This window comes from Lycorma delicatula, chromosome 7 (assembly GCF_047948215.1).
Source record: "Lycorma delicatula isolate Av1 chromosome 7, ASM4794821v1, whole genome shotgun sequence".
NCBI lineage: Eukaryota > Metazoa > Arthropoda > Insecta > Hemiptera > Fulgoridae > Lycorma > Lycorma delicatula.
Genome location: NC_134461.1, coordinates 113,111,702 through 113,135,687, shown reverse-complemented (window position 1 = coordinate 113,135,687; position 23,986 = coordinate 113,111,702). Strand labels below are relative to the sequence as shown.

The following is a 23,986-nucleotide window of genomic DNA, read 5'->3' as shown; positions in this document are numbered from 1 at the left end:
TAATAAACACCAGATGCAGAAGCAAAAGAGAAATAAACTCATAAATAAGTCTGGCAAAAATAGCATTTAATAAAAAGAAGGATCTATTGTGTTCTAATACCATCAGTATGGAAGCATGGAAGGAAACAGTTACTCAAAACATATGTCTGGAGTGAAAGTTGGACGGTTGGAACCCCTGAAAGAAAGAAAATTAGAAGTGTTTGAAATCTGGTGTTTTAGGCCACTGCTAAAAATAAGGACAAGTAACTAATGAGGAGATGCTCAAATGAATAAATGAAAATAGGTCCCTATGGAAAAATTTTACAAGATGTATATTAATTGAACATCTGCTGAAGACCAACAATGAAGGTGTGATTGAGGGAAAGAAACACCAAGGAAGAGGAAGGCTGAAATATATCAGGCAGATCAAGAATGACATGAACAGCTATCAACAACTCAAGAGGAAGGCACAGGACAGAAGACTGGGAGTTCGCTGCAAACCAATCTACAGATTGATAACAACAGATAGAATCAAACATTTGACAGTTAAATTGTGAGAATGGTAAAAAATATTATATAAAATTATTAATGAAAAAATAAAACTGACAGTGGAAAAATCCTAATTGCTACAAGTTCTTATTTAACTAAATATAAATAATACTGCGAAAGAAGAAAAAGACAGAATCTATATGATTTTTGATAAAAGAATTTTCCACAACAAAACTAGTTGCTACAATAAAGAAGAAATTTTGTTTAGCTCTGAAAGATTTTCTGGAAGAACAATTTCCATATAATTTCAGTGTTACATACAATTTTTAATAATTTCTGAAGAATATCAAAATAACTTACTAATAAAATGCATTATATTACATGATATTGAATAAACATAAAAATAAACTAAATTTATATTTAGTAAATATAGAATGAAATGTAGAGCTTATTTAAATAACTGAAACTGTAGAATAACCCTGCTAATCCTAAACCCAGTAGTTCATGGTCCAGTACATCATTAATTACTACTAAAAAAGTAAACAATGATTAAATGTAATAAAAACTGGTAATATATTAATCTTACATTATTTATTTTAGAGAAAAAATTCTCATAATTCCGTAAAACTTGAATGAATTCAATTTTAGGTTACTGATTTTGTTATTAAGCTTTTTCTGACGTTTCAGAAAAATTTCTCTAACGGAAGAATGGAATAGTGATACACACAATATACGTTATTTAAGTGGTACAATTAAGCTGCCACTTAAATATTGTTATCATTTAATACATCCATTAGTAATTCATATGCAACATTGGTTGATAGCATAGAAATTTACCTATTTTATTAAAATTTTGAATTTTCTGCTAAAGATTTGTATCTTTCACATATTAATTGAATCTTTTTGGGTGTTGGTTATCTAGTATATTACACTGAATTTCATTTTAAAAATTCCACTCCATAATAAACAACACATTCCATTAGGTTAACTTCTATAGTTTATAAGTTGATATAAATAGATAAAATGCTTGAAACACTTCTGTACTAAATTAAATATCACCATCAACACCTTCTTTAACATAAGATCCTGAAATCTAGATCACATGCATAAAAAAAAACAAAAGGGCAAAATATTTACAATAATGCACTTATGCAAAGTAGAAGTTCTAACAAAATTTTTCTTTATAAACTGTAAACTCAGAACATTTTATATGATGTTTTGAAATTAGAGTACCTAACATTTGCTATCACTTCTGCAAAAATATAGTCTGATGCTCAAGACTTTTATAAAACTAAGTACACCAGTAATAAAAATTACTGTAAATAATACTAATAAACAATATAATTACTATACAAAATGAAACAATAAAAATATTTATTTAAAATATAAATTAAAAATAAAAACTTAGGTTGGTTTCTAATTATAACAAACTAATGTCTACGAATGAATACAAAACTGATACTTATACAAGTAATATGTGTGTTTTACCAGTACTTATAAATTCTGCTCTGAAGTTTATATAAATTATACAAATTAGATCGATTTTTATTTTTATTTGCCCTCTCAGGTAGGGCAAAAATTATTTAAATTTACAAGATAAAATAAAATAATTTTATTAAAAAAAAAAAAAAAAATAGTTATCTGAAGCATTTTGATGATATTACCTCAGATACATAAATCTTCACTGTACTTCTCACTTAATTTTTCACTTAAGCCATCTCTATGTATGTATTTTAAAGGGTTTCAGAGTAAAATTTATTATAATGGTTTCTTTCCAAATAGAAAATAAAATTAAAAATAAAAACCTGAACTAAATTTTCAATTAAAAAAATAATGTTGAAAAAAAAACAACAGGTAAATAATACAAATCTAAATTCATGATATTAACATAACAAAAATATTTGAATACAAATAAAAAAAGTTTAAAAAATAAAATGCATTTATATATCACATGGTTTTACCCTGATCCACGTGACATTTTTTTATTATACCACTGTTACAGTATTCACAATAAAAACAATTAAGATATATTGAAAATAACTGTTTAAAATAACAACTTGAAGCAAATGATAAAAAAAATATTACACAAGTGTTTTTAATTCTTTAACAAATATAAAAGATAATACCCTGTTTTTCTAATTTTATTTTTATATAATATAATATTATAATACTATAATATAACCATATTATAATAATATAATATGGCGGTGGACAATAACTAACCTATATTTTATAATTTAATTATCATTAAATTTCAAGTACAATATAATTAAATGCATGAAAAAAATTTAGTTCAAGTTCTTATTTTTAATTTGATTTTCTATTTGGAAAGAAACCATTATAATAAATTTTACTCTGAAGCCCTTTAAAATACATACATAGAGATGGCTTAAGTAAAAAATTAAGTGAGAAGTACAGTGAATATTTATGTATCTGAGATAATATAACCAAAATGCATTTGATAATATAATCAAATGATAACTATTTTTTTTTTTAATAAACTTATTTTACTTTATCTTGTAAATTTAAATAATTTTTGCTCTACCTGAGGGAGCAAATAAAAATAAAAATAGATCTAATTTGTATAATTTATATAAACTTCAGAGCAGAATTTATAAGTACTGGTAAAACACACATATTACTTGTATAAGTATCAGATTTGTATTCATTCGTAGACATTAGTTTGTTATAATTAGAAACCAACCTAAGTTTTTATTTTTAATTTATATTTTAAATAAATATTTATTTTTATTTTTTCATTTTGTATAGTAATTATATTGTTTATTAGTATTATTTACAGTAATTTTTATTACTGGTGTACTTAGTTTTAAAAAGTCTTGAGCATCAGACTATATTTTTGCAGAAGTGATAGCAAATGTTAGGTACTCTAATTTCAAAACATCATATAAAATGTTCTGAGTTTACAGTTTACAAAGAAAAATTTTGTTAGAACTTCTACTTTGCATAAGTGCATTATTGTAAATATTTTGCCCTTTTGTTTTTTTTTTGTGCATGTGATCTAGATTTCAGGATCTTATGTTAAAGACGGTGTTGATGGTGATATTTAATTTAGTACAGAAGTGTTTCAAGTGTTTCATTTTATCTATTTATATCAACTTATAAACTATAAAAGTTAACCTAATGGAACGTGTTGTTTATTATGGAGTGGAATTTTTAAAATGAAATTCAGTGTAATATACTAGATTAACCAACACCCAAAAAGATTCAATTAATATGTGAAAGATACAAATTTTTAGCAGAAAATTCCAAATTTGAATAAAATAGGTAAATTTCTATGCTATCAACCAATGTTGCATATGAATTACTAATGGATGTATTAAATTATAACAATATTTAAGTGGCAGCTTAACTGTACCACTTAAATAACTTATATTGTGCGTATCACTATTCCATTCTTCCATTAGAGAAATTTTTCTGAAATGTCAGAAAAACCTTAATAAAAAAATATATTGCAAATAAGATGTACATTGAAATTATAAACTTTTATTTTTTATATTTTTTCCAAATTTAAGATGTCTGTTTACATAAATATTAAGTTAGCACAAAATATCATTTATGCTAATTTGTTTTTTTTTTTTATTAAAAGTCTGCAGATGTGTTATCCTAAAGCTCAATGTATGAATTTTAAAGGGCTTCAGAGTAAAATTTATTGTAATGGTTTCTTTCCAAATAGAAAATCAAATTAAAAATAAGAACTTGAACTAAATTTTTTTGTAATTTTTTTCATATGCATTGAATTATTTTGTTCTTGAAATTTAATGATAATTAAATTATAAAATATAGGTTAGTTATTGTCCACCACCATATTATAATTAAAAAAATAATGTTGAAAAAAACAACAGGTAAATAATACAAATTTAAATTCATGATATTAACATAACAAAGATATTTGAATACAAATAAAAAAAGTTTAAAAAATAAAATACATTTATATATCACATGGTTTTACCCTGATCCATGTGACATTTTTTATTATACCACTGTTACAGTATTCACAATAAAAACAATTAAAATATATTGAAAATAACTGTTTAAAATGACAACTTGAAACAAATGATAAAAAAATATTACACAAGTGTTTTTAATTCTTTAACAAATATAAAAGATAATACCCTGTTTTTCTAATTTTGAGTATTTTATTTAAAACTCAACCATTCTTCTGTGATGATGTATGTTAAGCAGGAACAATACTTTCTTTATCATCTATTGCAGGTCTTATCAGTAACGGAGATTAAAACAATAACTGCAACTGCTCAGGATGGTAACTGTAAAATGTCATTAAAATATTGATATATTTAAATTAACATTAATGGATACAGTTTGTCGTGAAATAATGCATAGTTTTAGGATAATTGTCCTAAGAATAAAAAAAATATAAAAAACTGAAAATAAAGCTTTCAAGCTTTGGATACCAGAAGGTTTACCCCAAATTTTGGTGTAAATGCGCTACTACCGATTCAAATTTTGCAGAAATATGGTATTTTATGGCAAGAAGTTTCTAGCAAAAAAATCAGTAAGAAATTCAGACAATATGACCAAAGCTTACAATTTTAATATCTTCTAAACAAAATTACAACTTGTATTGAAAAAAACATGGCCTTAAAATGGCCCATTTTAATGTTCAAGAGTGAATATTTGTTAAATCCCAAGATCTTATACATAAATGTGCAAGTTTGTGGCGGTTTTGTTTGGTTGTCTGTTTGCAACAGCATCACTCAAGAACCAACCAATAGATTGCTTTCAAATTTTCATGATACATTAATGTTATTCCAGGGAAGGTTTAAAGCCATAGATCAAGGCCCCAGTCTACTTGGGGGTTAAGATTAAATTAAAGACATTCATTAAAGAAAAGAAAAATTAATCCTTTTACTTCACTATATTTTTATTATCATGGCAACAGAAATATGAGGGTAAATCAAATATAAATGGGATTTCATTTTAAAAAACAATTATTTATTGAAAAATACGAGGGTTATTTTTTTTCAAGGTCCGATCGAAATTAGAACCAGAGTGAAAATAAAAAATTTTTTATTTGTAACAAGTACTTACATAGTTACGTTATTTCTCTATATAGTTGCCACTCCAATTATGACATTTGTCGTAGCGTGGTACCAACTTTCCAATACCCTCGTCATTCCATGACGAGGCTGGAATTAACATGGCTGAAAAACCTGTGTTTTCAGCCATGTTTCTACGCTGGTCTGCAGCTTGATGTCTGTGCCAAAATGTTGTCCTCCTAGCCAGCGTTTCATGTGAGCAAAGAGGTGAAGAAAATCGGATGGAGCCAAGTCTGGTTGTGAACCGACGATTTTCTCGAATTGCCTCATCCACTTGCTCAACAAGATCATCGGTTGACACTCGCTTCTTTCCCTGACTGCCTGCATCATGAACATCTGTACGTCCTGCACCACTGCCGCACTTTGCTGTCACTCATTGAAGTTTCACCGTACACATTACTTATTCGTCTATGAATTTCAGCTGCATTACACTCCTCAGCCTGAAGAAATTGAATTACCACACGCACTTCACACTTGGCGGGAGATGCTATTGTTGTAGACATGTTTACGTGCTAGCGTGTTCAGAACTAAACGAAATGATGCGGTGTGATTGGCCATACTAGAGACGCTGCGCAACACATATGTGCAAAGATTCATCAGATATTTGCATAGGTTTTTATTTCGCGACCGATCAGACCTTGAAAAAAATTAACCCACATAAAAGACAAATATAATATATTTTTTTTACATAGTATCCTGCTTTAGAAATATATTTTTCCCAGCAAGAAGGATGGGTTTTTGTCGCAGCATCGTAGAATGAAGCTGGTTGCATCAGGAGCCAATTGCGCACAAATCCCTACATGCCCTTGTCATCTTCAAATCGTTCCCTCCTACAGCTTCTTTAAGTGGCCCAAACAAATGAAAATTGCAGGGCGATAGGTCCGATAGTTCCATAGAGGAAGATGGCCTCTCAAATCAGTTGGTCTCATCTTTAGCGGCGATATGCAGCCCTCACCTTGTTCAACAGGTTGCAGTAGTAAGCAGCATTGATTGTGAATCGCTCAAGCAAAAAATCAAAGAGAAAAATACTGCAACTGTAAAAAAAAACAGTTGAAAGAACTTTGCCAGCTGATAGTCAAGTGTTGGCTTTCATAAGGGCTGTCTTTCCTTTCCTCTGCCACTCCATACTGACTTGTATCAACTGGGAATTGTAGTGGTGGACCCACGTTTCGTTGCAGGTGATGATCCGACTCAAAAATACATTACCTTCTTTCGCAAACCTTGCTGTAAGCCTGACAGACCTCCAAACGTCTCAACTTCTAATCTGCAGACAAAAGGCGAGGGACCTATTTGGCACACACTTTACGGAACAATAAGTCATTTGTAATGATCACTCAGCTCCCATAAATTATTTCAACCTGTTCTGCAATTTCGGACACTCTCACCCATTGATCATCTTCAAGAATGTCTCTAACCACGCGAATGTTTTCATCTGTAATGCTGGTCGGAGGAAGGTGATTGTGTTCCTGATTTTCCACTTGTTCTCGTTCTTCCTTGAACTCTTTATGCCAGGCAAAAACGTGAATCCTTGACAATGTTTGGTCCCTGAACTGTGCAGTCAATCTCTGGAAAATTACTGTCGCTTGAACTCCTTCACGAGTTTTATAATTAACTGTTGCGCAGTGGAGGGGTGCACCTGCTGCTCAGATATCGTAAGCGTTACTGACAAATTGGTTGGGAGTGTGGAATGGCCGGCTCTCCCTACTTCTAATGACCCCACTCAAGCATACTGCCCAGTCCTAACAACTGTAGACACTCAGTAACAAAAATCCCGTTTATATTTGATTTACCCTTGTATAACAAAGTAAAATGTTAATTTTTTCAAAATTAATTATAAAGCACATTTTATTAACACTTAAAAATAATCAACTTGTTAAAATTAAAAAGCATCTTCATCATAATCAAAATTTTGTATAATGTTATTTATTGTAGATGTTATGTTATTTTTTGTAGATTTCAGAAGTTAGTAATATCAGCTCCACAATTTAGTTTTATGAGGTTATTTCTATCATTTACAATCATACAAAATAAATAAATAGTATGCTCTCTTTATTTGTTTCGCCTCCTGAACCACCGTTAGGTATTACTTCAGAGGATGATATGTATGACTGCAAATGAAATGTTATCTTGTACAGTCTCAGGTCATCCATACCTGAGGTGTATGATTAATTGAAACCCAACCATCAAAGAACACCAGCATCCACAATCTAGTATTCAGATCCATATACAAGTAAATGTCATTAATAGGATTTGAACATTAGAACTCTCAGCTTCGAAATCAGCTGATTTGTGATAATGAGTTCACCACTGGACCAACCCGGTGGGTGAGAGAGTAATATGCTATACAGTCTTAAAATGCCTTTTCAATTTTCTAATAAAATTTGCAATGGAAAATTTTCACAAAATCTTTAGACCTAACCAAAAAAAAAGCACTTTTGAATCTACATTCTTAACAATTATTGTCTTTAATTTCATCACTAGCTAGTATTTCCATTACTTCAGAATATTTTGTATTTTAATACAAATATTAACACTCAAAATTGCTTAAGTACAAAAAAAATTATTTTACTAGTATAACAATTAATACTGTTCATTAACATATAAATAACTGATTCAGTAATTTAAAAATATTATCAAGTAAATTTGCCGATTATTATAAATAAGATTATTATAAATACTAACATTAGATTACAACAGTATGGATATATTTCTTATTACTTCCTTTTGAAAAGATAAATAAAACAAAAAACTGTGACTTACTTTGTCAGTACTACCTATAACAGATGGTTGAAAATATGATGACCGATTACCACTTCTTGAATTCAATGCAAGTACTGGCTTAATTCTAGGTAACTGACTCAATTTTGAATTCTTCTGAAAATGAGATTTATAAATCATTAATTCATAAAACTAAACAAATAGCAGATCAGATTAAAAAAAATTAAACAACTATTAGCCTTTCATTCTATAGGTGTCATTCATGGCACTTCTGCAGTAGTTGTAAACTGCTAGCCAGATATATTGTATGTTTATATCCTACTAGGATATGTTATACACACATGTAGCTAGCAGGGGACTATAACCCTGGCTGAAATTGTCGGGCGATGAGAGCTGCAGTCCCCAGTGTTTTTTTTGCCAGCTTAGCTAGTTTTGGAAAAGTGTATGAACTAAAAATCTTAGGAATGTATTATGATAATGTTTTGAATCATCCTCCAAGTGAAGTATCTTATTTGGTGCAATGAGATAAAGTCATTAAATTTAAAATGGAATCTAGAAGTGATTGAAGTATTGGATCACTGCAATAAAGAATATTTTCCAAATATATATTATCTCTTTCAAGTTTCAGTGACTCTTCTTATAGCAACTTGTATTAATGAACGTTCATTCTCCACAATGAAGAGAATTAAAACTATTGTGTGTAACCAATCAGGGGATGGAAGATTAAGTTCGTTAGTTTCTTTATCAGTGCACAGAGGTATTACAGTTAATACTGATGAAGTTTTAGATATTACGGCAAGAAAGAATAATTGACAAATAGCTTTCTAATAGTTCAAAACTTTTATTGCATTGTAAATGTTTGAGTGTGAAGTATAAATGTGGATTATGAAAAAAATTATATACAAGAATTATAATTCTTATTTGCATAATAAATGATGTATTACATCAAAGCATATGTTTTATATTTTTCTAATGCAATAGAGTATAAAAAAGTTTCAATATAAAATGATTTTTATTATTGTTATATTATCATCATCAGCCCCCTTACCCTCCCCTGAAAAAAAATCCTAGCTACGTGCCTGTTATATACGAGGTGCGACAATAAAGTAATGAGACTGATTTTTCTTTGCAAGATGTGGCAACCCTACACTTGCGTAGGCACACTATCTTTGACCTTGGTCTATAAGCTACTTCTAGTCCAAGCGGCACATTGATGCAACTGCTCAGTCGTGAGTTGTGCTGTAATAAGTGAACATGTGTTTGTGTCTCTCGTCACAGCTTTTTGGACATCTTGTGTTGTTTGAAAATGGTGTCCCTTGACCGCCATTTTGACTCTTGGAAGTAGAAAAAAGTCGCACGGAGCGATATCTGGTGAATAAGGTGGCTGTGGTAGTTCTGAAATTTGTTTTGAGGTTAAAAATTGCTGTACTGACAGAGCAGTATGGGATGGCGCATTATCGTGATGCAGAATCCAATTATCAGCTATGTTGGCATGGACACAAAGAACTCGTTTACGAGGTCTTTATAAAATTTTTTTGTAGAAATATTGGTTAACTGTTTGTCCAGGAGGCACCCACTCTTTATGAACAATTCCCTTGGAATTGAAGAAGCACACAAGCATGCATTTCACTTGCGAGCTTTTTTTGGTCTGGGTGATCCCTTTGAACACCATTGCGAACTTTGGCATTTTGTCTCTGGATTGTATTGAAAAAACCAACCTTCTTCACCAGTGATAACACGGCTCAACAAATCCGAATTGATTTCCGTTTGCTCTAACAGATCGGCTGCCACATTTTTCTGTGTTTCTCGCTGTTGTTGTGTGAGATTTTTGGGGACCATTTTTGCACAAATCTTTCTCATACCAAGATCTTCAGTTAATATTAGACGAACCATTTCTCGATTGATGTTGAGTTTTTCTGCAACCATTTTCACGGATAATCTTCGATCAGATCGTACGATTTCACGCACCCTGGTCAAGTTGACATCTGTTCGTAAGGTTGATGGTCGTCTACTGCGGTCTTCATCTTCAACATTCGTTCTGCCTTCACTAAATTTTATGCCACCGAAAAACTTGAGCTCTTGACATAACCTCCTCTCCAAAAGCCTTCTGAAGCTTACCATAAGTTGTCGTCGCGTTTTCACCCAATTTAACGCAAAAAGAAATGGCATACCATTGCGCAATATTTTTCAGTTTCATTTCTGTGATGAGAGACACAAACACATGTTCACTTATTACAGCACAACTCACGATTGAGCAGTTGCATCAATGTGCCGCTTGGACTAGAAATAGCTTACAGACCAAGGTCAAAGATGGTGTGCCTACGCAAGCTGCAGGGTTGCCACATCTTGCAAAGAAAAATCAGTCTCATTACTTTATTGTCGCACCTCGTAATTCACTGTCATATATTGTTGCTCCATATGTATAATATTTTTAACTACATAATACTTGTTTTTTCCATAGCTTTTTATGGAATCCGTAGTCATTCATCTCGATTGGGAGTTGAATTACTGTATCATGCATATCCTTCACAAAGGTTTCAGTGAGGCTATTATGCTATATGCTGCACCTGTGGGCTCACTGCTTGGCTTTTAGGTGTTATGCAGACATTCTGCTGCAGGCCAGCGACTCCTCTTGTTGGCTGTTACAGAACAGTCTTGCAGGAGGCAGTTTGTGTTATAGCTGCAGTCAAACCAATAGATAACTTGGCTAATGAACATAAGGAACGCTACATTTCCAAGGTAAATAACCTATTGATGTCAGAACACAAGCAGGAGATTGAAGACCAGGGCTTTGCGTCTTGGCAGATCAGGAGGGACGAATTCCCCACAGTTCGCTACACGCATAGTATATTTCTTATAGTGTCTGATGTAGGTGTGATTAGATGGGTTTCCCCCAATCAGTATATCACACAATTTCTCTCCAGGTATGGTGCCTTTCCAGCGAGTTTGGCTAGGTTTCGTTTCGTCTGGTGGATTCGAGTCAATGCCTGAATTGTGGAACTGATGATGTAGTGAACCACGTCCTCTATGTCTGTCCCCAATGTGAGGTTGAATGTTCATTTATAACCATATAAATTAGGGAACTTGAGAGAATACGTTCCTTTCTGGATCTCTGTATTAACTGAATGATCTGTGAGGAGTGGTCTACACTGGCTGGTTTTCTTCACGCCCTGGCTGGACTGCAGAAGGTCATTCTCATCACATGTGGAACAACTGTCAGGCAAAGCTGGAGAGACAGTGCGAGGACTCAGCAGACTACTAGGAAATGTCACAGGCCCCAGAACGAGCAAAAAGAAGCTCTATGGCCACGTCGTCAACTCCATACTACTGTATAGGGTGTCAGTATAGAGGAAGACCTTAGAGATAGGTAAGCATAGGTGTATACTAGGAGTGCAGCAACGGATCGCACTAAGAGTAGTCTCTGCATACTCCTTGGTTTCGACTGAGGCCATAGTAGTTTTGGCAGCATGCCTCCTCTTCAACAGATGACCCACATGAGGAAGAATGTGGAAGAAGGAACAGACAAGACCAAGGCGCAGAGACAAATGTTACAGGAGTGGCAAGGGAGATGGGACCAATCCTCAACAGGACAATGGACTCATTGCCTTATAACACAGATTGACCTGTGGGTCAACTGTAAGTTTGGAAAACTGAACTATTGGTTGACCCTACTACTGACAGGATATGGTGTGTTCAGGGCGTACCTATATGGAAGAAGGAGGGCAGAAAATGACCTCTCCCATTACTGTGGAGAAACAGGTACCCCTGAACATGTCATGTTTGACTGTCAACAGTGGGAAGACAATTGTCATCGGTGCACTCAAATAACCAAACCTTTCACATCTGATACTTTAATTGAAACCATGCTGAACAATGACTAGAATTTTAAAGTCATTGTGGGGCTTACTACACAAATCCTGCAGCTGAAGGCCAGGGAGGACGAAATGGCAAGGTGTGAGGAATAGCCCTATAGACACAATAACACACTGTAGAAGAAGGTGTCTCCCAAAACACCTTGCGGGGAAAAAAAAGACCCAGACCTGCCATGGTGCTCTCTAGGGAGTGTACATGGTAGAGGCATGAGGCATAAAAACCGAGACCCAGCCATTGATGTGAGGCCCAGGAACGACATAGTTGGGCTTGCCTCCTCATTTCAAAGGTTAGAAATAAAAAGATCCAAACCAGCGAACTGATCTGTCATACCAGACGTACTGCTGGCGGATGAGAAGGCCCGTTTGTGTTTTTTCACTAATGTGATCAACATAATTATTAATTATTGATTAATCATGATCACTGATCAGCATAATTAATTCTCATTCCTATGAAGATTTTTTTCTCTCTGGATTTTATTTTATTAACATCTACTTTAATATAAATATTAAAATGATATTTTGTATCATAAATTGTTTTATCAATTATTAGCAATTTCATAACATGTTAAATTTACTTCTTTAAATTTCCCAAGTGTTGGCATTATAATTTACACGAATATAAAATTATTTTTCCTCTTTTAATCTGAACTTATTTTATTTTTATGTTTAAATTTACATTAATTAATTTATGCCCTACACATATAGCAAGTGAAAATAGTTGCTTTATAAATTAAATTCTTCATGTAATAGCTTAGGGGGTCTATTAATCATCCATGCTGTTTTTTTGGCAGAAAAGATATATTGATTTATTATAAATAGTTGTAATTAGTAACACTGCCTTAAGACAGATAACCAGTCATAATTTATTATTTTTTTTAACTTTTTACATCAACATCAATACAAACTAATGTTACTCGATGTTAACTGACATCAAATACAATACTAATTGTAATAGCAGCAGAATGGTTCATTTAAATTATTTGAGACAATAAGATAACCATCTGCTTAGTTTTTTATAAAAACTGGAACTATGTTTTTCACTTCATTTTTAGGAATACAAAAAATAGTACTCAAACAATTACAAGTACACAAAAATCACTAATAAAAATCTGCTGTCTTCTAAGTTTAACATTAAATTGTACCATAACTGGCATGAGTTCAATACAATACTATTACAGCAATATTAAAAATGTTAACTTATGGCATTTTTTGAAATAGATCACCATTTCATTTAGCCTAGTGGCTAAACAATACACTAAGGACAAAAAATTAAATACAGAAGAGTAAAAAACTTTTTAATCATTTATAAACTAGATTATCAGAATTTTTTATTGTTTGTTTTTCAGTAGATGAATATTTAAAAATTCTTATCACTTTATACTGACTTCAATCACATCAATTTTCTCACAATTCTCAACAAACATTTTTTTTCTGATTCATGAATTAATTTACCACATAAGGTTTGACTCTGTGACCCTGAATGAAAGCCTGAGATGCTACCACTCTGCCAAAGACAACAGCATTTTGTCTTTGGTAATTTAATAGGTAAATTTTTTTTGTTTATTGGCAATTTTATAAAGTAAATTTACATCAAATCTATAGAAACCTTTTTCAAACCAATTTTTTGGGTTTTTATAACAATTTTCTTGGCAATTACTGGAATACAATTCAGAGCCCCATTTTAAAATTTTTCAACTAAGATCTACACGAAACCATTTTTTAGTTCAATAATCTATGTTCATAGAGTTTTATTATACTTACAGTTTCAGTACTTCATATCTACTTCACTTTTCCACATAATCACCACTCAGTCCTAAGCACTTTTCGTAACACTGCACCAGTTTCTTTAATCCCTCTGCATAGAAGTTCGCTGCCTGGGAATTGAACCAGTTGACAACAGCTGTCTTGAGTTCCTTGTCGTTTTCAAACCGTTGTCCACCAAGCCACTTTTTCAAATGCAAGAAGAGGAAGTAGTCACTGAGTGTAAGGTTGGGACTATATGGAGGGCGTCAAAAATTTCCTAACAAAAATCTTGAATCTTCTTGGTTAAGGCAGTGATGCGAGGATGTGCACTGACATATAGGAGGATTATGTCGGACGACAGTTTCATGAGTTGTCAATCTTGAATCGCACGTCTCAGTTTGGTGAGCATTTCACAGTACATGTCAGCTGTAATTGTTGATCCACGTTCCATGAATCCACCAAAATGACGTCCTTTTTGTCCCAAAACATCGTAGCCAATATTTTTCAACTTGAGTGTGGAGACTGCTTAAACTTTCTCAGTTTTGGGGAACCTGAGTGGCGCCACTGCATTGACTGTCATTTCAATTCTGCATTGGTGTAGAATATTCATGTCTCATCACCCGTAACAAAGTGGAAAACAAATCATCTCCATCTTGTGAATAATGTTCAAAAAACACTCATCCACTGCACATTCTTTCCTTTTTGTGTTGGTTGGTGAGCATTTTTGCTATCCACCTTGCACACAATTTGTGATATCCACACTTTTCTGTGACAATCATGTAGATACAAGCACATCCAACATGCAGAAATTCATCAACCAGAGCACTAATCGTCAATCGCCAATCACATTGCAGTTTTTGATTCACTTATTCAACAATTTCACAGGTCTGAATACTGGGCTTGCCGCTCCACTCTTCGTCATTCAGATTTGTGCAGCCATTTTTAAAGTCTCGACACCAGTGTCTAACCTTTCCTTCACTCATTACTGTAGGTCCATACATTAGGCACAACTCCTGATGAATTTCAGCAGCTGAAGATCCTTTTGCACACAAAAATCGAATCACAGCACACACTTCACAACTGATGGGAAAAACGATTGTTGTGGACATTGTAATCTGCATTCACCAGCAGGGAAATGACTACTGAATCAAAACAACTACAGTGGCTTCGTAAACAGTCACTGCATGATAGATGGCCCTGCATGCATGAAACTGTGTTCGGACCTGCTAATATTTATATATAAGCCGACAGCCCTTACCATTATGGGTAATACCTTTTATGAATATGCCTTACTTTATGGATATGTATATCGTATTACCTTCAGTTATGTTAATATTTTAGCCATCAACAAGTGTTCAGAGAACTCCTGTTTCATCTGGAAGTATAACAAAACAGAGTTCTAGTTCTTAAGTTGAAACTACAAGAACATTTGAGAACTTATGATAATAAAAATGAATCTTTAGAATACAACATTATAAATTTGAAACGGCTGGAAAATTTGTTGAAAGACATTGCTGTAAACATTGTAGGCATAGCCTACAATTCATTAGAAATAAATCAGTTATTGGGCTGGTAAGTAAAGTAAACATGCTTAGTTTTAATTGTAAACAATTTTTTAATTGTGAAAGCATTGTTATACAAAATGAAAACAAAAATCAAAACAATATTACAATTTGAACCTGAAACTTGTTTATAGCTAACATATACTGGAAAAGGAATATACTTCAGCAAAGTTGGTTTGTGGTGTTATGAATTTAGCAAAGCCTCCTACACATTACGGTGATCATGAGTATGTTTTGGGAACACATATGTAGAATAATAATAGTGCTGAGGAAATAGTAGTAATGAGTGGGGGAAACAGAGATCTATTTACTGCTGTGGGGATGGCTCGTGGCAAAAAAGAGACCACACGTCATTACATGGTGTCTTAACTGTGACATCTGTTGACAGTGGAAATGTTCTGGACACAGTAATTTTATCTAAATATTGTAGTTGTACTGTCAGAAATAATAATAAACATGGAGTTAATTGTACTGCTAATTATTTAGGCACTAATGGAGGTGTGGAAGTGGCAGAAGCTGTTGAAGTCTTTCAAAGACCCATGCCTCAATACAATGTCAGATATTCTCAATAATTAGGTGATTGAGATTTAAAAGGCTTCACTGCAGTATCTGAAGCTGAACCATATGGTCCAGATGTGCCCAATAAAAAAGTTGAATGTGTTGGACACATTCAGAAGAGAATGGGGTCAGACTATGCAAGTTAAAAATTTATAAAAAAAATAAACTGGTTAACAGAAAATCCCTGTCTGAAAAAATTAATTTGACTGATGCAACAAAAAAAAAAAAAATTGTTTAATATTAATATTAAAAACATATTTTAATTTGCTTGAAACAACCCACCCTTTTGTCTAATTTCAAAAATTTAATAAATGCTTTTTTAAAAGCCCCCAAATCCTCAAAAAGTCAAAAACATATTTTTTTGAAATAGTGATGCTAATATACTAATAACAAAGATTTTGGTATTGCTTTATTTTGTTGGGAATCTTGACTTTATAAATTACAATTAAAATATTTAAATATATTCAAACTTGTAATTTTACATAAAATAAAAAAAAAGATTATATCAATAACATTAAAATTTATTGAGTCATGTGTTTTTAATAAAACAATGAAAAAATGTCAGAAAGTTTTCAAAAACTAATTTTTTTTATTAAATAGTAATAATGGTATTTGATTATGCAGAACTAAACTCACACCATACTGTAACAAGACAATACAAAAAATAAAAAAACCGAGGCCAAAGATCATAAATCCTGAACTATTGAATTTAATAAATCATTGAAAAAATATTAAAGTTTTTTTTGACAAAATGAAACAAGTTCTTTTCAATAATAAGTTTGGAAATAAACACAATAATGCAAACAATAATAATAATAATACAGGTAAAAATAATTTCTTTTACAACTGTAAAAAAATTAATTCAAAATCTACTTACTTTTTTCAGATCAGAAACAGAACTGCTGGATTTTGTTCTGTTAATAATCATATTTTCCTTATCACAAGAAAAATTTGAAAGTGATGAAGAACGCTTTTTTACATGTTGTAATGTACTTTTCTGCAGTCTATAAGAAAAAAAACAACTCAAATTAAAAAGATATGAAGTTAACATAATGATAACCATCATAAAAAAACTTATTAGAACAAGTATCATTAATTATTTTGCTCATTTTTATTCTATATGTATACTTATTTAAAAAATAAACTCACAAAAACATTTCCTTAATACTTATCCGTGCAAATTAACACTATATCTATTCTAAACATGTGTACAGTAAAAATAAACATTCAATAAGAAACTAATTAGGGGTGTAATGAGACTTTGAGAAATGCTTGTTTTAGCATATAATTTAAAAAACTTAAAAGTCAAGTGCCAGGTAGTATAATTTTTTTGAGGATTGAAGGGTAAAAAATTGGGTTTTTTGTGGATAACGTAAAAACTATAATTCCTAGGCACAATGTATTTTCTAGATGAAATTTCTGGCAAAACCTTTTTCAGAACAACCTTTTAAGACCAAAATTGACAGTTATAATCTTTTGAAGTATTAAACCCTTTTTAACACTGAAAAAAATCATGTTTGTTTGAACACTGCTCCCAAATAACTTTTTTATAAAATATTGAATCGAAAAATCATTTCAATTTTTAAACAATTATTATTCTTATGTATTGAATATTAAGCCTCTTACAAATGATAATGAAATAAATAATTAGTAATTACATAGACAATAACCATAAAAAACACTACAAAGTAAATATTTTTGCTTCTGCTTATAGAATAAAAATAAAAACTGTTGGCTGAAAATTATGGAGAAAGTTTTAAACAAATCCAGTCAAAAGTATAGTCAGCTGAAAAAACCAATCCAAAAAACTGAAATTTTCAATTCTGACTATTCACAATAACCTAATACATATCATTTATAAAGAGTTGATAAGACAAAAATTTATCAAAAGAAAGATAAGGGATAGCATGAACCAGTCAAAGAAAACAAAAACTAAAGGACACAACCTTTAGTATTCATAAGGCAGAATACTTTTACAAAAAAATAAATTGAAAAGGTTGTTTAGACATTGATTTGCTATCACTATACAAGAGTGAAGTTTCTGCATTATTGTTGATAAAGTAAGTCAGTTTCCCAACTATTTAATTCCTGTTTATAACAGACTTATTTTGTTACTGATTTTTTTAAAAACTTTAGTTCAACTAATTTTCTAACCAATTACCAGGCAGCAACGTTGGACTACGGCTGATTTTTCTGGTCGTCTACATTTGTAATGAGACAAATATCCTTTAATCTATTTTCAATTTTTTAGACTGTTCTACATATCCTACATTATGATTATTGTCTTTAAAAATTAATTTATAAATACTTGCCCTTTTGATACATGTAATATTATCTTAAGTATTTTTGCACCAGGACAGAGGCCAATTTCCTTGATATCTCTCTTTTTTTGTTTAGCCTCCAGAACCACCGTAAGGTATTGCTTCAGAGGATGATATGTATGAATGTAAACAAATTGTAGTCTTGCACAGAGATAGTTTTGTAGTCTCAGATCAACCATTGCTGAGATGTGTGGTTAATTGAAACCGAACCGCCAAAGGACACCAGTATCCATGATCTAGTATTCAAAAAAATTCATAAAAAAGTAACTGCCTTTACTAGGATTTGAACCTCAGAGGCAGTTACTTCTATACTTTTAATTTCCTTGATCTACCTGCACAGTAAATTTGTAAGATGTTTTTACCTCACTGCTATACAAAATGCAATATTCATTTTGGTTTCCAAACCAATGCACAATGGTTTCTCCAATAAAACCACTGAAATTAGCTCTCTCTTTAAAATTACTAATACTATAGAAGTGTTGAGTTAATACTCTAAGCAAAAGTTCGTGCTCATATTAAACATAAGCAATAATACAAAGAGCCAATCTAGTTGATTAATTACAAATTTTAATACAGATTACAGACTTGCTCAAGTTGACTCTACGGCAGTAAAAAGATTAAAAACATTAGACAATGCCAGTCTGACAGTTTTTTTGTGCTGCAAACTGTGAATTTTTTTTTGTTTTATTCAAGATATACTTTATCAAAAATCTTACTATGATTCAAAATTAAAGAAAGCAATTTCAAAAAGCTTCTACATTTTTCATACTTCTTTTAATAACAACTGAGATTCTGCCCAGTATAAACAATATTTGTTTACATGATATGGGAAACACAATATATGTTTTTACACATATAAAATTCATTTGTCAAAAGGGCATAAGATTCATTTCTTACATATTCTCCAAAAGGATCAGAATTCCATCATTTGATAGAAATGGTACTCAAAACATTAGATTTATAATAATAGAGATACTACAAAGTAGCAGCTAATATTCATGATTTAAGAAAAAAAAACTAATATAACTTACTCTTCACTAGAATTTAGTGAATAATGACTGATGTTCTTCTTTATTGACAAAACAGGACTAGATGCTGGTGATGGTTCATTAAAAGGAATGTGCTTATTAGGTGTTGATGAAGCAACAGGTACAGGTGATGAGTATCTTTTCTGATTTCCCTTAAGAACAGAAGTAAACATCAGATAGAAATTTCATACAAATCTTAAATGTACAGTAGAAATACAAATCATCACTTTCAAAAAAATTGTTCACCTGCTATTGGTGTTTTTTTTTAATTTCTATTTTGAAAAACTAAATTATAATCAGTCTCAATAGTGTATGGAGTGGGTATAAAGAAACTAGATACCGATCAAAGATAAGTGATATAATCACATACAACCAATTATTACTTAATTATATAAAATAAGATCGAAGTTATAATCTTTTTCTGACTAATATGATTGGTTTACACTAATATTACAAGTGTTAAAATCAACATAACAGTTTTAATAAACTTTTGAGAACTACATAATTCCTATATAAAATCGTTACAGGTAAAGTAAATTTAGAATGAATGCATTGCACTTAATTTATAGGACGTAACAGATTTCATCATCATAAGTCAATTTTTTTTGTGCTACTTGTTCCCTATATATATTTTATTCAAGGAATGATTCATAACAGTATTGTCAGATTCTTACAAAACTGGTGTTTTCACTATAAATGAATCGCTCTTATAATACTAAACAATAAACTAATCCCAATATGAAGCACTCCCTCCCTGTATTGTTCGTCCCCTTTCTGAACCCTAACTCTTTCCTCATTCATAAAAAAGGACATCACTGAATCACAATTGGCAAAGTAACAGATATGATTTTTGTATGTAGTAATTATAAGATCTGATATATTTTTAAATCAATAACATCGTTATCATATCAAAATATTTATTAAAGAACCGTCAGTCATAGTTTAGAAATCAAGCAATTTTTTCTAAATTTAAAAATTACATATAAGGGTGAAGAATACTGAAATCTGAAATTATCACATAAATGTGTAATTACACACTCTTACTTTACACATATCCTGATATATAGATATAATCAACAAAACGCTGATGTCATACTGACTAGGGATATTTTTTATAAGTATATCAAAATAATTTCTGTTAAATATATGCTAATATTCTGATTTATGAACAAATGTTTTAAAAAATCTCCATATTGCCACTTCTTGTCATCCTTCAGCTGAACTCAATCTGTGATACACACACTTCATACAGTGCCACACTTCTATTCTGTAATGATATACTGGCTAAATATCTAAATGTGAAGAAAGTATATAAGTGCACTAGTGATTTAATGTATAATTGAATCACACTTTAACCCTGGTGAAAAGGTTGAATGAATAAAATGAACAAGTCCTTACTCAGGATGAAATTTTTTCAATGGATTATTTATTCCATTAATTTTGGCTATTAAAATAATTTAATTAATAATAAATATGGTTTAATACTAGTCTGCAATTACAAAGTAAATAAACTGGAGCCATAAGATACCACTGTAATAATGTGCATTCAGTAAAGTCACAAACTTCTAAATAAAATTTTTTTTTTGTCTTCAGTCATTTGACTGGTTTGATGCAGCTCTCCAAGATTCCCTATCTAATGCTAGTTGTTTCATTTCAGTATACCCTCTACATCCTACATCCCTAACAATTTGTTTTACATATTCCAAACGTGGCCCGCCTACACAATTTTTCCCTTCTACCTGTCCTTCCAATATTAAAGCGACTATTCCAGGATGCCTTAGTATGTGGCCTGTAAGTTTGTCTCTTCTTTTAACTATATTTTTCCAAATGCTTATTTCTTCATCTATTTGCCGCAATACCTCTTCATTTGTCACTTTATCCACCCATCTGATTTTTAACATTCTCCTATAGCACCACATTTCAAAAGCTTCTAATCTTTTCTTCTCAGATACTCCGATTGTCCAAGTTTCACTTCCATATAAGGCGACACTCCAAACATACACTTTCAAAAATCTTTTCCTGACATTTAAATTAATTTTTGATGTAAACAAATTATATTTCTTACTGAAGGCTCGTTTAGCTAGTGCTATTCAGCATTTTATATCGCTCCTGCTTCGTCCATCTTTAGTAATTCTACTTCCCAAATAACAAAATTCTTCTACCTCCATAATCTTTTCTCCTCCTATTTTCACATTCAGTGGTCCATCTTTGTTATTTCTACTACATTTCATTACTTTTGTTTTGTTCTTGTTTATTTTCATGCGATAGTTCTTGCGTAGGACTTCACCTATGCCGTTCATTGTTTCTTCTAAATCCTTTTTACTCACGGCTAGAATTACTATATCATCAGCAAATCGTACCATCTTTATCTTTTCACCTTGTACTGTTACTCCGAATCTAAATTGTTCTTTAACATCATTAACTGCTAGTTCCATGTAAAGATTAAAAAGTAACGGAGACAGGGAACATCCTTGTCGGACTCCCTTTCTTATTACGGCTTCTTTCTTATGTTCTTCAATTGTTACTGTTGCTATACTGTCGCTAAATAAAATTACTTTTATCAATATTTATTATTACACATACTGTAATTTTCATACATATATATATATTTTTTTAATTAAAAATAATAATGTACCTTTTTTTTTCGTTCAGCGGCTCCATTCTGCACAACTTTTGCACTGTGTTGCTTAGGAGAGTCTTTTTTCTTAAAACCTATAAAGTAAATGAGAACAATCATACATTTTGAACAGTAAATACAGCATAATATATACATATTTAAATTATACATTTATTAAATTAATTTATCAATTCATTATTTATTTAATAAGTTATTATTAATAAATTATTTATTTAATTTGTTTGACTAATAAATCCATGGAATGGTAAAGCATTTTAAACAAATTGCTAAGTTTTTATTGTTTGTATTATTTATATTGACCTTGCTACTTTAATGTGTTCAAGGTTGTTTATTAATGTTTTATAATATACTATTATGACACAATTTAATTACACTAAATAAAAATGCACACACTTTCTAAACTCGACAGTGAAGTGGTCACAAACTTGTGGTAGGTAAAAATTATCTTCAAACAATTGGTATAAACTGTTAATTTCAAAAAAGTAACAAAAGATGTTACATAGAAAACAATTTAAGGTACAACTATACAAGTAACTACATTTAAAGTTTTAAAAAAAATGAAAAAGTACTACTATTTTTAACTTTCTTTAAATTTTTGCTTTTTGAAGTTAACAAATTAAGACTTAGTAGTTGCATTCAATTTGATGGTCTACTTCATAAACAATTGAAATTTACAGAAAAATTGAAGAATGATGAAATAAAATTTTTTTAGATAGGTTTTTTTACATTAATTTATTTTTATGTTTACGAGGGATATCTCTAAAGTAAAGACCACTGGGAAATTCCTCTCCTTAAGGTTGGCTAACCTATGTCGTTCATGGCCACGCTAGTATTGTACATACTTCATTATTTTTTGAAAGTTGTTGCGTTGTAGTATCTTTGATTACGTCGAGTTATTACATTATAAAGTGAATAGGAAAATCAATGTTGCCGCCGACTGCAAAATACGTGGAGTCGTATGTTTTTTAAAACATCAAAATGTTAAGCCAGCTAAAATTCATAGATAATTGGTTGCTGTGTATGGTAATAATGTAATGAATGAAACGTCCAAAAATGGTGTGAAAAGTTTAGAAATAAGAGAATTAATGTGCATGATATAGAACGTTCAGGGAGACCTTGATAATCACGAAGGACATATTGAAACGCTCGATAATGAAATCAGAAAAGATCATCCTCAACAATTTCCAACCTGACCCTTATTTTTTCTGATGTTTCAAGAGCTGTTATTAGTTCCATTGTTCATGAACATTTAGGCTTCGGAAAGGTTTGTGCGTGCTGGGTGCCAGACGTCTTAACGGAACATCACAAAAAAATCCAAATGGAATCTGCTTTCGAATTTTTGATGTGCTACACAGAAAAAGGTGATGAGTTCCTTAATTCAATTGTTGCCAGCAATAAAAGATTTATTTTGTATTACACACCACACAGAAAAGTGCAGTCAAGTGAATGGCATCATCCTCAATCATCAACCAGACCAACAAAGGTCAAGCCGCAGCCATTTGGACACAAACTGATGGCCACAGTCTTTTGGGATCGGTTTGACATACTGATGATTGATTTTATGCCATGTGGAAAGACTATAAATGCAGAAGCCTACTGTGAAATGTTATGTAAGTTATGGCGCGTCATTCAAAATCGGCAACGTGGCCAGCTGACCGACTGTGTCGTTCTGCTGCACGATAATGCACATCCGACATGTGATTTACTGAGATTTGGATGGGAAATTTATGATCACCCACCATATAATCTGGGCTTAGCTCCTTCTGATTACCATCTGTTTAGGAAATTGAAAAAAACTTTAGAGTGGTAAGGACAATCAAATAAATAAATAAAAATATTTATTTATTAAATGTTTAATTTAATAATTTAGTGAGAGTATATTGAAGCTGGTGTATCCCTACGATAAATGTCTTAATTCACGTGGCAATTATATAGAGAAGTAGTATATAAGCTTAAGAGAAATAAAAAATATTTATAAAGAATAATTTTTTTTACAATGA

General features: G+C 31.3%; 1 protein-coding gene across 1 annotated transcript in view; it reads right to left on the bottom strand.

Annotated features, from left to right (window-relative positions):
* Positions 1 to 4,288: 4,288 nt before the first annotated feature.
* LOC142328363 (uncharacterized) overlaps positions 4,289 to 23,986 on the bottom strand; it is a 42,507-nt gene continuing 22,809 nt past the window's right edge. Inside the window, exons 8-12 of the mRNA XM_075372069.1 lie at positions 21,984 to 22,060; positions 19,352 to 19,500; positions 16,877 to 17,003; positions 8,307 to 8,420; positions 4,289 to 4,754 (exon numbers count right to left, since the gene is read on the bottom strand). Coding sequence (XP_075228184.1) covers positions 4,743 to 4,754; positions 8,307 to 8,420; positions 16,877 to 17,003; positions 19,352 to 19,500; positions 21,984 to 22,060 — 479 coding nt within the window. The 3' untranslated portion in view covers positions 4,289 to 4,742. The remainder of the gene's footprint in view (positions 4,755 to 8,306; positions 8,421 to 16,876; positions 17,004 to 19,351; positions 19,501 to 21,983; positions 22,061 to 23,986) is intronic.